This window comes from Lactuca serriola, chromosome 6 (assembly GCF_051521515.1).
Source record: "Lactuca serriola cultivar US96UC23 chromosome 6, Lser_US96UC23_V15, whole genome shotgun sequence".
Lineage (NCBI taxonomy): Eukaryota > Viridiplantae > Streptophyta > Magnoliopsida > Asterales > Asteraceae > Lactuca > Lactuca serriola.
Window position 1 is genome coordinate 192,613,738 of NC_136413.1, and position 15,387 is coordinate 192,629,124.

Consider the following 15,387-nt stretch of genomic DNA (forward strand, 5'->3'; position numbering starts at 1 on the left):
GGCATCGGGCCGCGCCCAACATCGGATAATGTTCGACATCGGGCCCCGCCCGGCGTCGAGCAAAGCTTAGTATATATATATATATATATATATATATATATATATATATCAACAAATACACATAGGATAATCACATAACATAAACATATAAACATTCCTTGGGCCCCGCTCGGCATCGGAACGAAATCCTAAAGCCTACAAACATTCATCAGGCATCGCCTGACATCGAACCTTAGTTACAAACACAGACACATGCAAGAATCACGAAGACATCAAGCATACAAACATTGCTCGAGCATCGCCCAACATCGAACCATAGTCCGGAAAGCATATAATCATTCATCGGGCACCGCCCGACATCAGATCGAAATCCGGAACCTACAATTATACATACGGGCCGACATTGGTGTCTTCGACCCGTTCCTATAAGAGGAAAACTCACCTCGCAAAGCTGAATGCAAAATCTCATGGTAAGAAATCTCTAGCGGTTGCTATGATGACTCCCTAAGCTATCAGTACAAAATAACACCTAGTCAAATCCCTTAATCTAACCTTGGGATAAAAGTATACTGGTGTAACCTCCCAAAAATATGGTCCAAAAATTTCGTTTTAAGTTATAAATAAAAACCATAGCAATCCAAATCATCTCATAAAAACATAAGTGAAAGTATTTCAAAACATCATTTCAATCTCTGTATTAAAATCATATATCCAAATATTAGAGTAAATCATCCCAGGCTAAACACTGTAGTGTGTGCGATGCAGGATCTCGAGCTCTTCCCCTTACTGGCGAAAGTACCTGAAACCAAAACTGAAAACTTTCAGCACGAAGCTTAGTGAGTCTCCCCAACTACCACATACCATATACATAATCACATAATAACATACATTGGGCCTCGACTGCTACATTGGGCCCCGCCCGGTATCGGACGAATCCGACATCGGGTCCCGCCCGACATCGGACCGAAGTCCGGCATCGGGTCCCGCCCGACATCAGACTGCAATCCAGTATAAAAATAACATATCAACAAGGATATAACATAAACACATAACGTAAACATATAAACATTCCTCGGGCTTGCCCCGGCATTGGACCGAAGCCCGACACATAAACAAACACATGCAAGAATCACAAAGACATCAAGCATACAAACATTCCTTGGGCTTTCCCCGGCATCAGACTGAAGGTCGGAAACATATAACCTACATTGGGCTAACCTCGACATCGGACCGAAGTCCGGCATACACTATCATACATAAACGGGCCGACATTGGTGCATTAGACCCATTCCTATTGGAGGAAAACTCGCCTCAATTATCGAGTGAAGTAGCTGAATGTCTCTGCTGCTGCAATTGGCCCTACTCACGCCCTATACAAAACAACCCCTTAGATATCATTCCTTACATTAAGACCCCTTCACGGGTCATCCTAGGTCAAAGTCAAAGTCAACACTCATTCAAAGTCAAAGTCAACCATCTGAGTTGACTCAACTTGTCGAGTCATCCCCCTCACTCGCCGAGTTCCCTTGCTACTCATAATCATGATAACATGAGTCAACTCGTCGAGTCCCTTCACAGACTTGTCGGGTTCTACCTTGTACATAATTGGGACAAACCGACTCAACTCATCGAGTTCCCCTATGGACTTGACGAGTTCCTTAGTCTGTTTGGGACATCTAAACGGATTAATCCCCTACTTTCCAAATCTGAGCTTCATACTTCACCGACACATTGAAAATGTCCTTTTAAGGGTAAAGCTTCTAACTTTACCCATTAATACCTTTACTTAATGGGTTTAGCTCAAACCCTAACTCATTAGGACCTAGATCTTGGTCCAAAAGCCATCCATACTCCAAACTAAAGCCTACAAACAGATATCTAGACCCTAAACACTACATGGACACGTAAAGCTTCCACCTTTCTCTACATCCATGGCCTTTTGGAGCTTAAAAGGCTAAAAAGACACCATATGGCTTGCATGGGGCTTCCGTGGTCATAAAGTTTGCACCTTTATGCCATGAGAGCCTTCTATAATCCCATATCTGAAGGTATACTCACTTGGGATGTCCACATCGCAAAGATCAAGCTTCTTGGACCAAAAACCCAATAAAGTGAAACTAAGGAGATCTAAGAGACTACTAAGCAAGTTAGAGACTTGATTACTAGAAAATGATGAGGATGAAAGGAAGTCTCTGGATCTACTATCTTCTCCTTGAATCCTCAAGTCTCCTCTTCTTCACAAGTTTCAAAACACACACAAGGTTCACTCAAAATGACTCACGTGCTCACAAATGCATTACGATTTCTGAAACTAGGGTTTGGGACTTGGAGGCTGGAAATGAGGCCAACTGATGGTGATTAGGATGCTTAAATAGGGTGCAAAACCTCAAAATTTGGGTTTCACTCTGGCAACCCTACTCGTCGAGTCGAGGCTCTCAACTCGTCGTGTAGGTGACTAAAAATCCTGCGTCCATTCTGGTTTCTACTCGACAAGTTTGGCCTCCCAACTCGTCGAGTAGCTCTACAAAAGTGAATAAATTATAACTAAATGCGTACCTGGAATCAGGCGTTACAACTAGGCCCCCGACCTAACTAGTCCATGACTAAGGACCAAGCCCTCACACAAAGGCCCAATCACTAGTTAGCCTTTCCAAGCCCACTAGTGGCCTAATTTTCTAAATTGGGCCCAACGTCTCTAATGGGCCTTACCCTAGACCGAAAATAAGATATAGTCCAATGAAGCCCAAAAGGATGATCCACTAAGTCCCATAGTAGAAAGGTCCAAGAAAATGGCCCAAGGAAGCCCCTTGTCGGATCGAACGCAGGGCGTTCCCTTATGGAATGTTGGGTGTTCCTCATCAATTCAGATCGCAGGTCCATGCCGGAACGTGGGGCGTTCCCGGACCTTACGTAGCGCGTTCACGGCCAGAGTTCCAAAAACGCCATTAAGCACTTAATGCTTAAGCCATACCACCCAAAACATAGATCCATACAATTTAAGACCTCTAGAACTATAAAGTCATAGACTTGGCGACTTTGCATGCCCCCAAAAGCTCCAAACTCCAAAAATGGCATTCTACTTCCATGAAAATAACTAATACTCATGCATGACCACATCAAGACCTTCAAGATGGCAACTTTCTGTCTTAGGGACTCAAATAGCATCAAGGGTCGCAACCATAAGCCTAGGGAACGGATTTCGAACCATAAAGCTCCATTCTTGGGACCAAAAAGGTCAAAAAACTCAACATAAGAGATCTAAGCACTCATGGATCAAGTTCAAGAATTTATACCTTGAAAAGGTCTGAAATGAAGCAACAATCCCAGACCTACAACTTCTCCTTTGCACCACCACCTTGCTTTGACCTTTACTTCCTTGGAGAATGGATTGAAAACACTAAAATGCTCTCAAGATACCTTCCAAGAACAAGAACACACAAATATGGATTAGGGTTTTGTGGGAGTAGCTTGAGGGTGAGAGGGAGGTTGGACTTTAGGGCATAATGTTCTTTATATAGGGATCAATGTAACACCGTGAATTTCAAAATAATTTTTCACAATTTATAAAAACACTTCTCATTATCTTTTCATAAAAACATCAAGTTTAAATCTCAATTCACATTATACAAAATCCCAAGATCAATGTATATCAAAAATCCCAAGCGTGTGTACAGATCAAGCCGGCGCCTTCCCACGGTCATCGCTAGTACCTGAAACAACAACACTAACACTGTAAGCACAAAGCTTAGTGAGTTCCCCAAAATAACACATAAACACATATATATTAGCCACTCGAGGCTATAACTCTGTGGGTCCGTGCACCCAAGCTCTGTGAACCCTCAGGTTCTAAATCTGGGAACCTTCCGGTTCCAACTCTATAAACATGCACATCACAAATCACATAGACATCATGCAGCACAACCCATAGCATACACATAACATACACATACTCTGACACATAACTCTGATTACCTACTCAAGGTAAAGTATAGTGAGAAGACTCACCTCGTGAATATCGATAGCTAGCAAATCCCGAAATCACACGTGCTCGATCCTCCGAGCTACAATCTCCCTATAACATCATATGTCTCTAATTAACACTTTCTAACACTAAGGTTGACTACCCCTAAGAAGTCAACTCCGATCAACTCTTGGCCAACGGTCAACGGTCAACTTTGACCGGACTCGGCGAGTGCACTAGGGCAACTCGGCGAGTCTAGACGTTTTCACCAACTCTCTAGGATTCCCTTTTTGACACGTCGAGTACACCCCTGACTCGACGGGTTCCACCTGGCATGAATCGTGGGGCCACCACGACTCAACTCGTCGAGTCTCAAGAACAACTCGGCGAGTCCCAACTCGACTCGGTCCACCTGTCAACCCTCCCTAACTCTCCCTGACTCACTGAGTCAACTCATAACTCGGCTGGACCACTTACTGAGTGGTCAAGGACAATCTTCATGCTACTCGCCGAGTCTGTTCTTCAGACTCGGCGAGTCCATGCCATGCACCAACTCAAACTTGCTTCTGAGGTCAGATCCGCTCCAGCAACTCATAGATCTGGCCTTCCTAGACTGATTCATCACGTAAAGTCCTTATCTTGGTGTTCATAACACACCCCATGGCTCATACTTGGCATTTTTACCTAAGGCATAAGGATTCCAATCCAAAACCTCCATTGATTCACAAAAAGCTTGGGCAAAGGGACACTCTGGACCTCCAAAGGTCCAGATCTACAATTTGACTCACTCAACGGACCAAGGAAGCACTGGATCTTATCATAAAAGGGCTCAATAAGCCCTAAATCAACATAAATCTCAACATAGAAGAAATAGCTCGAAGAATATACCTCAAATGCGATGTTCTGGACCTCAAGTCTTCAGGAAGTGGCTCCCCTTGCTTTCCCTTAGTTAATACTCCCTTTTCCTTGCAAGATGACACCTCCAAGATCAATAATGGCCTCCTTCTATGCTCCAAACGCTCACACTCAATTAGGGTTTCACTCAAGGGACTGGTGAGCACAAATGACGGCCATAAGGCCCTTTAAATAGGTCCCAAACCCGAGAAATTAGGGTTTCATTAAACATCGCAGACTCGCCGAGTCCATACCCTGGACTCGCCGAGTCCAGGCGCGAACCCGCGTCCAGAACGGCGATCCTACTCGGCGAGTCTGAGCTCCAACTCGCCGAGTCCCCTCTAAAAACACCAAAAACATAAACATAAAAGATACCTGGAAATCCGGGCTGTTACAACTCTCCCCCACTAGAACTAGACTTCGCCCTCGAAGTCTCGCTCTGAAAATAGCTCCGGATGCTGCTCACGCATCTCACGCTCCGGCTCCTAGGTCATCTTTGATCCCTTCCGTTGTTGCCACTGAACCAACACCAGAGGTACCTCCTTGTTCCTCAGAACCTTGATCTTCTGATCTCTGATGGCCACTAGCCTCTCGGCATAATTCAGGCTCGCATCCACCTGAATATCCTCTAATGGAACCACTGCCGACTCGTCGGCTATACACTTCCTCAACTGCGACACATGAAAAGTGTCGTGAATCTGCCCCAACTCTGCTGGCAACTCCAAACGATAAGCTACCCGGCCTACCCTTGCAACCACACGAAATGGACCAATATACCGGGGCCCCAACTTGCCCCTCTTCCTGAATCGAATCACTCTTTTCCAAGGAGAGACCTTCAGGAGAACGAAGTCGCCGACCTGAAACTCAAGCTCGGACCGGCGTCTGTCTGCATAACTCTTCTGTCGGCTCTGAGCGGTCAACAACCTCTGTTTGACCTGCTGAATCTGCTCTGTCTTCTGAAGCACGATCTCTGTACTGCCCATCACTCGCTGCCCAACCTCTCCCCAACAAATGGGGGTCCGACACCTCCTCCCATACAACAGCTCAAAGGGAGGCATACCATGGCTGTTGTTGTAGGAAAACTCTGCCAAGGGTAAATACGCATCCCAGCTACCCCCGAAATCCAACACACATGCCCGGAGCATGTCCTCAAGCGTCTGAATCGTCCGCTCTCTCTGACCGTCTGTCTGGGGATGATATGCGGTACTAAAATGCAGTCTAGTACCCAACTCCTCATGAAATTTCTTCCAGAATCTGGAAGTGCAACGCACATCACGGTCCGAAATAATCGAGATCGGCACCCCATGCCGAGATACCACTTCCCTCACATACACCTCCGCCAATTTCTCTGCTGAGGAACTCTCACTAATGGCGAGGAAGTGAGCGCTCTTTGTCAATCTGTCGACAATCACCCAAATTGTATCAACTCCTCTGGCAGTCCTCGGCAATTTGGTGATGAAATCCATAGTGATCTGTTCTCACTTCCACTCGGGAACCTCTAATGGCTGCAACTTGCCATGCGGCCTCTGGTGCTCGGCCTTAACCCTACGGCAGGTCAAGCACCTCTCAACAAACCATGTGATGTCCCTCTTCATACAGGGCCACCAATACTCCTTTCTCAAATCCAAATACATCTTAGTGGCCCCCGAATGGATCGAAAATTTCAACCGATGAGCCTCCTCCATCAAAGTGGTACGCGTTCCTCCCACAAACGGTACCCAGATACGCCCCTGAAATGTCATAAGACCCCGACCATCGGTCACTAACTCTGAAACCAAACCAACAACCCGTTCCCTCTTCTGCATCTCAGGTTGCACAGCCTCGGCCTGTGCCCCGCGAATGGCGTCCAATACCGGAGCTATCACGGTCAATCTCAAACACACATCCCGCAGTGGAGTGCTCTCCGCCCTGCGGCTCAACGCATCGGCTACCACATTAGCATTGCCTGGGTGGTACAGGATCTCATAATCATAATCCTTGACCACATCCAACCATCTTCTCTGACGCATATTTAGGTTGGGCTGATCCATCAAATACTTCAGACTCTTATGGTCCGTGTATATTGTACACCGAACCCCATACAAGTAGTGACGCCAAATCTTGAGGGCGAATACCACTGCCCCCAACTCTAGATCATGGGTGGGATATCTCGTCTCATGAGGCTTCAGTTGCCTCGATGCATATGCTATCACATGCCCTCTCTGCATCAGCACCGCTCCCAATTCCAAAATCGATGCATCACAGAATACCACAAAGTCCTCCATCCCTTCCGGGAGAGCTAACACCGGGGCTTTGCACAACCTCTGGCGAAGTGTCTCAAAGGAGGCCTGCTGCTCGGGGCCCCATGAAAAAGCAGCACCCTTCCGGGTCAATCTGGTGAGTGGCACTGCGATCTTGGAGAAATCCTTGATAAATCTCCGATAATACCCTGCCAATCCTAGGAAACTCCTGATCTCGGAGGGTGACTTCGGCACCTCCCAACTCATCACTGCCTCCACCTTGGACGGATCGACCAAAATCCCTTCCTGGTTAACGAGATGTCCTAAGAACTGAACCTCCCGCAACCAGAAATCACACTTGGAGAATTTGGCATAGAGCATCTTCGATCTCAGAACTCCAAGAACCTCTCTCAGATGCTCCTCATGCTGCTCTCTAGATCTCGAATATACCAGAATGTCGTCGATAAACACAATCACCGACCGATCCAGCATCGGCCTACACACTCGGTTCATGAGATCCATGAACACTGCCGGGGCATTGGTAAGCCCAAAAGGCATCACCATAAACTCATAATGCCCATAACGCGCCCTGAACGCTGTCTTCTGGACGTCCTCATCCCGCACCCTCACCTGATGATATCCCGATCTCAAATCAATCTTGGAAAACCAAGACGCTCCCTGTAACTGATCGAACAAATCGTCGATCCTCGGCAATGGGTAACGGTTCTTGACTGTCAGCTTGTTCAACTCCCGGTAATCAATGCACATCTGGTGTGAACCATCCTTCTTCTTGACGAACAGGATAGGTGCTCCCCACGGCGAGCTACTCGGCCGAATAAACCCCTTCCCCAGCAGCTCCTGAAGCTGTGAGGATAACTCTTGCATCTCTGGAGGTGCAAGGCGATAAGGCACCTTAGCGATAGGCGCAGCCCCCGGAACCAAATCGATACTGAACTCCACTTGCCTCACAGGAGGCACACCCGACAACTTCTCGGGAAATACATCCGGGAACTCATGCACTACCGGAACCTCCTCCACTGAACTCGGCCTCTCGGAAATCACCCGCGTATCCACCACATACGCCACGAAACCCTTACAGCCCTGCTGTAGACACTGCCTCGCCCTAGCGGCCGAACAAAACGCTGATCCTGAACGTGTACCCTCGCCGTACACCGAAAGAACTCCCCCACTAGGGTCTCGTATGGTCACCAGCTGTCGCTCACAGTCGATGACCGCACCGAATCTGCTCAATCAATCCATGCCCACAATGACACAGACATCACCCATAGCAATAGGAATCAGATCAATCGGAAACTCAACACCGAATATCTTAACTACGCAACCTCGGAGAACCTCCGTGGCATATATCACCCTCTCATCAGCTATGGAAACTCTCAGAGGCCGACTCAACGCCTCACGACTAACACTGATATGCTGACTAAAAGCCAAAGATACAAAAGATCGACTCGCACCCGAGTCAAATAACACCAAGGCAGGTACAGAATTCACAAGAAAAGTACCTACGCATAACATAACATAAGCATAATATCTCAACATCAAAATAAATATGTGAAAGAACACATACCAGCCACGACATCGGGCACTGCGCGGACCTCCTCCGCGGTCAGCTGAAAGGCTCTCCCTCGTGCCCTCGGCGCCTCGGCCTTCACTGGCCGACTCTCTGTAGCTCTGATGGCGGCAGGGGCAGATCCGTGAGGTGCTCCCTGAGATGACCCTCGCAGCTGCGGGCACTCTGCCTTCCGGTGTCCGGTCTGATTGCAGTGGAAGCACACTGCAAACCCCTTGGGGCAATCCTTGGCCATATGCCCCTCCTTGCCACATTTGTAGCAAGATCCCGCTCGGAAGACTCCATCATGACCCTTGCCACACTTCCCACAAGTGCGGCTCTTCTGGCTCCCTGGTTTGGGATCAGCGGGCTTGGCCCGCTTGGCTGCCGGCTGAGATTGTGCCGGTCGCCGATCCCTCCCCTGAGACTCCGCATCCTCCCTAGCCTGAGTCTCTAGCTCAATCTCCCTCTTCGGGGCATTTTCCTGAAGCTCAGCAAATGTCCGGTATGAGGAGTTCGCCGCGAACTCCCGAATACCCCGCCTCAAAACGCTCAAATAACGGCTCATACGTGCCTGCTCAGTGGACACGTGCTTAGGGAAGAACATCGCCCTCTCATGAAACATCCTCGCGATCGCTGTAACTGACTCAGTACCCTGCTTGAGGGTCAGAAACTCCTGTGCCAAACGTTCCCTCTCCACCTGGGGAACGTACTCATCTTGGAACATGACAGTGAACCTCTCCCAGGTCACTGCCGCAAGCTCAGCAGACCTATAATGCGCCGTCACAAACTTCCACCAGTCCTTCGCTCCCAAGCGAAGCTGGTTCAGCGCGAACCGGACCTTCAAATTCTCAGGAGATGAGCAAGTGAAGAAGCACCCCTCAATATCAGATATCCACCTCATCGCTGCCACCGGATCCTGGGTCCCATCAAACTCTGGTGGTTTTGTGTTGCTGAACTCTCGAACAGCAACGCATCACCACCTTGCGGCCTCGCAGCAGCAATCGCTGCGGTAGCCGCTGCAACAGCAGCCTCGGAAAGAGCGGCATAACGCTCATCAAACGTCTCAATCAGCGTGGTCTTTATAGACCCAAACATCTCCGGTATCTCTGCCCTGATGGCCGCAGCCACCTCCTCATGAATGATCCGGTGGATCTCCTCATCACTGGTACCACTACTCTCGGGCATCAAGCGTGTCCTCACCATGATCTACCTCTGAAATACAACATACGATAAATTAGAACCCTTACGAGCATACTCACACTCGTCAACTCTTTCCTCCTTGATTCTTGGTATTCCAAAGATTCTTACTTAGGCTGTATACTGTTCCGGTGCTTTCAGTAGTACGGGCCCAATACTACTGTCCACACCGTATCAGAATACACCCTAAGTCCTCCTCTTCGGATCCCAATTTCCAAGTACTCTATCATGCATAGACCTCCTTCTAATAGATCTCTCATAAGCCCCTTGCTGCTACCTACTCACTCTCAAGCATCTCATAGCAGCTCACCTCTTCCTAGGCTAAGGCATCACAAATCAGGCCACTCTAGTCCTAATAGGAATACCTAGCCTACTCTAGCATGCGAATACATCATATCAGTATCAATATCTCATAACATAAGGGTATTTTGGGAAATCACCGTTCGGGCGCGGACTGATCGTACACACAACTCTGCTCTGCATTTTCAAAATCTTTTATACTTCTCTTTTTTTTTTTGAAAATACTTCTCAAATCCTCAGTTTGAGTTCAAATACGCCCGAAGGTGTACTCGAATCCCTCAAACCAAGGCTCTGATACCAACTTGTAACACCGTGAATTTCAAAATAATTTTTCACAATTTATAAAAACACTTCTCATTATCTTTTCATAAAAACATCAAGTTTAAATCTTAATTCACATTATACAAAATCCCAAGATCAATGTATATCAAAAATCCCAAGCGTGTGTACAGATCAAGCCGGCGCCTTCCCACAGTCATCGCTAGTACCTGAAACAACAACACTAACACTGTAAGCACAAAGCTTAGTGAGTTCCCCAAAATACCACATAAACACATATATATTAGCCACTCGAGGCTATAACTCTGTGGGTCCGTGCACCCAAGCTCTGTGAACCCTCAGGTTCTAACTCTGGGAACCTTCCGGTTCCAACTCTATAAACATGCACAACACAAATCACATAGACATCATGCAGCACAACACATAGCATACACATAACATACACATACTCTGACACATAACTCTGATTACCTACTCAAGGTAAAGTATAGTGAGAAGACTCACCTCGTGAATATCGATAGCTAGCAAATCCCGAAATCACACGTGCTCGATCCTCCGAGCTACAATCTCCCTATAACATCATATGTCTCTAATTAACACTTTTTAACACTAAGGTTGACTACCCCTAAGAAGTCAACTCCGGTCAACTCTTGGTCAACGGTCAACGGTCAACGGTCAACTTTGACCGGACTCGGCGAGTGCACTAGGGCAACTCGGCGAGTCTAGACGTTTTCACCAACTCTCTAGGATTCCCTTTTTGACACGTCGAGTACACCCCTGACTCGACGGGTTCCACCTGGCATGAATCGTGGGGCCACCACGACTCAACTCGTCGAGTCTCAAGAACAACTCGGCGAGTCCCAACTCGACTCGGTCCACCTGTCAACCCTCCCTAACTCTCCCTGACTCACTGAGTCAACTCATAACTCGGCTGGACCACTTACTGAGTGGTCAAGGACAATCTTCATGCTACTCGCCGAGTCTGTTCTTCAGACTCGGCGAGTCCATGCCATGCACCAACTCAAACTTGCTTCTGAGGTCAGATCCGCTCCAGCAACTCATAGATCTGGCCTTCCTAGACTGATTCATCACGTAAAGTCCTTATCTTGGTGTTCATAACACACCCCATGGCTCATACTTGGCATTTTTACCTAAGGCATAAGGATTCCAATCCAAAACCTCCATTGATTCACAAAAAGCTTGGGCAAAGGGACACTCTGGACCTCCAAAGGTCCAGATCTACAATTTGACTCACTCAAGGGACCAAGGAAGCACTAGATCTTATCATAAAAGGGCTCAATAAGCCCTAAATCAACATAAATCTCAACATAGAAGAAATAGCTCGAAGAATATACCTCAAATGCGATGTTCTGGACCTCAAGTCTTCAGGAAGTGGCTCCCCTTGCTTTCCCTTAGTTAATACTCCCTTTTCCTTGCAAGATGACACCTCCAAGATCAATAATGGCCTCCTTCTATGCTCCAAACGCTCACACTCGATTAGGGTTTCACTCAAGGGACTGGTGAGCACAAATGACGGCCATAAGGCCCTTTAAATAGGTCCCAAACCCGAGAAATTAGGGTTTCATTAAACATCGCAGACTCGCCGAGTCCATACCCTGGACTCGCCGAGTCCAGGCGCGAACCCGCGTCCAGAACGGCGATCTTACTCGGCGAGTCTGAGCTCCAACTCGCCGAGTCCCCTCTAAAAACACCAAAAACATAAACATAAAAGATACCTGGAAATCCGGGCTGTTACAATCAAACCCTAAACTTAGGGTTTTGGTGACTACATGGGTACGCTGCGCGTTCCCTTTTGGAACGTAGCGCGTACGCGCATGGCATCTGCGTCCGTAACTCGTGGGTATGCAGCGTGTACTTAGAGTGGTACGCCCCGCGTTGGCACTCTTAAGCCCAAACATAAGGGCCCAATAGGCCCAAGACCAAACCAATTCAATTAATTAACCCAACAAATATATAAATAATACCTTGGAGAATATCAAGCGTTACAAAAGTTGAACATTTTAACCCTTTTGTAGGCTAATTTTATTATCACTAATGCATCAATATTGACAACATGAGGTTATCATGTTAATTGATGTTTGTGGGTGGCATTGTTTGGATGTCATGGAAATTAGATATAAAATTGGCAATGTTAATTGATGACTAAAATGTTGGAACAACCCATCTGTAAGACCTACATGTTAAATAAATATTAGGAGACTAGTTGTAAATTTAGTGTATTACACATCTTGAGATATATATATATATATATATATATATATATATATATATATATATATATATATATATATATATATATATATATATATAATGGTCTAAAGATTAATCATTTTTAAAGTAAATTTTTGGAATAAATACGACTGAAATGATGAAAAAATAAATACTTCAATCTATACTAATAAAATAAAACCATCGACATATTTTAAAGAAATGATGAATAAGTAAGTACTTCAACCTTAAATGTCATATCAGTAAGTTTACCATTATTGTCTAAAATTAATAGTTTTAATCTATCTCTTTTTTTTAAACTCTGGACAATGCAACATACAATTACCCATGAGTGAACACTGGTTGTCTTAAAAGCTCCGGAATTTCAAGAAAAAAATCCGAAATGCGATGAAATAGTTCCGGAATTTCGAACAAAAATGCCATTTTTTTTCCCCTAAATCTAATAGAAAAGTTGAACAAATATAGTAAATATGAACTATATACAATATTAAAGTATGAAATCAATGATTATATTGAAAAATTATGACATTAAACATTTCCAAATAGATATTTCGGACATAAGCTTAGAGTTTTGTTTGAAAAAAAAACTCTGAAATTTGAATATCAAATCCGAAATGGGGCATTCAGGGGTAAGTGACCATTTTTAAAAAACCGAAAAATTGTTATTTTTTATAAGGCTCGTTTATAATGGTTAGTTTACTCAATATTCATTTTTCAAATACAACAGATAGGATATTAAGAGTTTTAAAATGACATTTAACATTTTTTCCATTTCATGTATATCTAAAGCTAATACTTTGTTTCTATTTGGAGCAATGAAGATAGTCTAAAAATAAAACTAAATTAAAAAATATGTTAATATTAAATCATTAAGATAGTTTATAATTCATAAAATATTAAAAAAGTAAACAAGTTATAACACAATATAATTTATAGTAAACTAGAAGGTCATCCCGTGCTTTGCCACGGAACGTTGTTTTTTTCTTTTTGTTATATTGTGTTATAACAGATTTCACAAAAAATTACCAGGAAAATCTTATGTACAATTGAATGAAAATTTTGATATGACAGTGGTTTTTATCTTTGTATTGTATTGTCTGTTATACGTATGAATTTAGTTTTAACGGTTGCTAAATTTCTTAAAATGACAACACATGACCAAAGGGTTAGAGAATAGTACCACAAGGAACAAAAATGCAAATAATTTCCTTTTTAGATCAAATCTAAAAGATATACTTTGGACCAAAAAAGATAGTGATACTATTATATTCACATATTTAAATGCTCTCCTACATTTTACAACAAATGGATTAAAAGGTCTTAAAATAGTAGTACATGGACTAAAAAGGAGAAAAAAATTCATATTTTGATGAAATTGATAGAGCTATCTACAACTAAAAGACTAAAAATGAAATTTACTTAAAAAAAAGTATTTTCAACTAAAACCTACACCATGTGATGAACAATCCTTTTTGGTGAGAATTAGGTGATATGTTTTTACTTTATCTCCTTGACCCGCATCATTAAGATTCATAATCATATCATTTTTATTAGAAGGCGCATTGATGTCATCATCTAAAACATTATTTCATTGAACATAGAAGGAGGTGGTACTTGTACATAAAAAACAAACACTGTTAAAACAATCAAGTTTCAAGTTGGTTAGAACTTCATATTACTTGGTGGAATGTAATACCTTGACAAGTTGCAAAATTTTGCGAGAAGTATTAGAGTATTATGAAAAAATTGTCTTTACCTACGGTAAAAACTCGGAGAAGGAGAAATGAGTAGTAGGTGATGCGGTTCGGTCGACCCTGTCACCGGTTGTTATAGCAAGTCAGAAACTTCCTCAGCAACTCCATAACCTGGAAAACGCCAGAACAAAATGCACAAATTCAACATTACATTCTATTGGATTTAATAATAAAAACATATACCAATTAGAAAGAATCCATAAAAATACCTTATAATTTCTGCAAGTTAGGAGGCTACAAAGAGTAATAATAGCAAGAAAGTAGGGTTATAAGTGGATAACAATTTTCAACACCCCTATGGATGATATACATTTACTCTAGGGGACAATTAGTTTTCATGAAAGGTATAGACCAAGTAACAAAAAGAAAATGTTTACAACCAAGAAACTTTAAATATCTGCTTTTAAGGTTTTAGACAACTTATAATTTTCTTCTATGGGATGACTACTCATCTCTGTTTTTGATTTCTTTCTTTGCAACAACATCCAGGCAGGACATGTTAGCTTCATCATTGAAAATGCGTTCTTATCAAGTAAATGAGATTTTTCCTTTGTGATATTTGATTGGAAACAAATAAGGTAAATGTTTCTCAAAGAAAACAGAAGAAACATTTAGTATAACTGTATACACTTGATTACGATTCCAATTTTTTCCAAAACATTGTCGGTCTTAGTCAAGAAAATAAAATTTTGATCAGCTATGACTAAAAAAATGTATTAAAATATCCATTGAAATTTTACACATAATAGTACTTTATTTTTTCATTAATTTATCCTAAGGTAATGGTTTTAGATGCTTTGGAAAAATTAATTTAGATCAATGTGTACCAAACATTAAAATAAAAAAAAAAAATCCAAATCTATCATTTTATGAGCACAACACCATTTTTGTAAGTGAATAACAAATGTTATAGGCACTACCTTGACTCCTTTGAGTTCTTTAATGAGCTTTGGTGTAACAAAA

General features: G+C 43.6%; 1 protein-coding gene across 1 annotated transcript; it reads right to left on the minus strand.

Annotated features, from left to right (window-relative positions):
• Window positions 1-3,638: 3,638 nt before the first annotated feature.
• Window positions 3,639-9,833, minus strand: LOC145059327 (uncharacterized). The gene is made up of 2 exons (XM_079007181.1): window positions 8,660-9,833; window positions 3,639-3,710 (listed from the first exon to the last, which is right to left on the minus strand). Exons 1-2 carry the CDS (start codon window positions 9,543-9,545, stop codon window positions 3,676-3,678), a joined length of 921 nt encoding a protein of 306 aa, XP_078863307.1. The 5' UTR covers window positions 9,546-9,833; the 3' UTR covers window positions 3,639-3,675.
• Between the last annotated feature and the right edge of the window lie 5,554 nt (window positions 9,834-15,387).

Bases quoted from the DNA above. Each gene is read 5' to 3' on its own strand.
- LOC145059327 (XM_079007181.1), bottom strand. From the start codon at position 9,545: ATGAGGTGGATATCTGATATTGAGGGGTGCTTCTTCACTTGCTCATCT. The intron at 3,711-8,659 runs GTATGTGTTCTT...TTGTTGTTTCAG, and splicing joins AGTGCCCGATGTCGTGGCTG to GTACTAGCGATGACCGTGGG.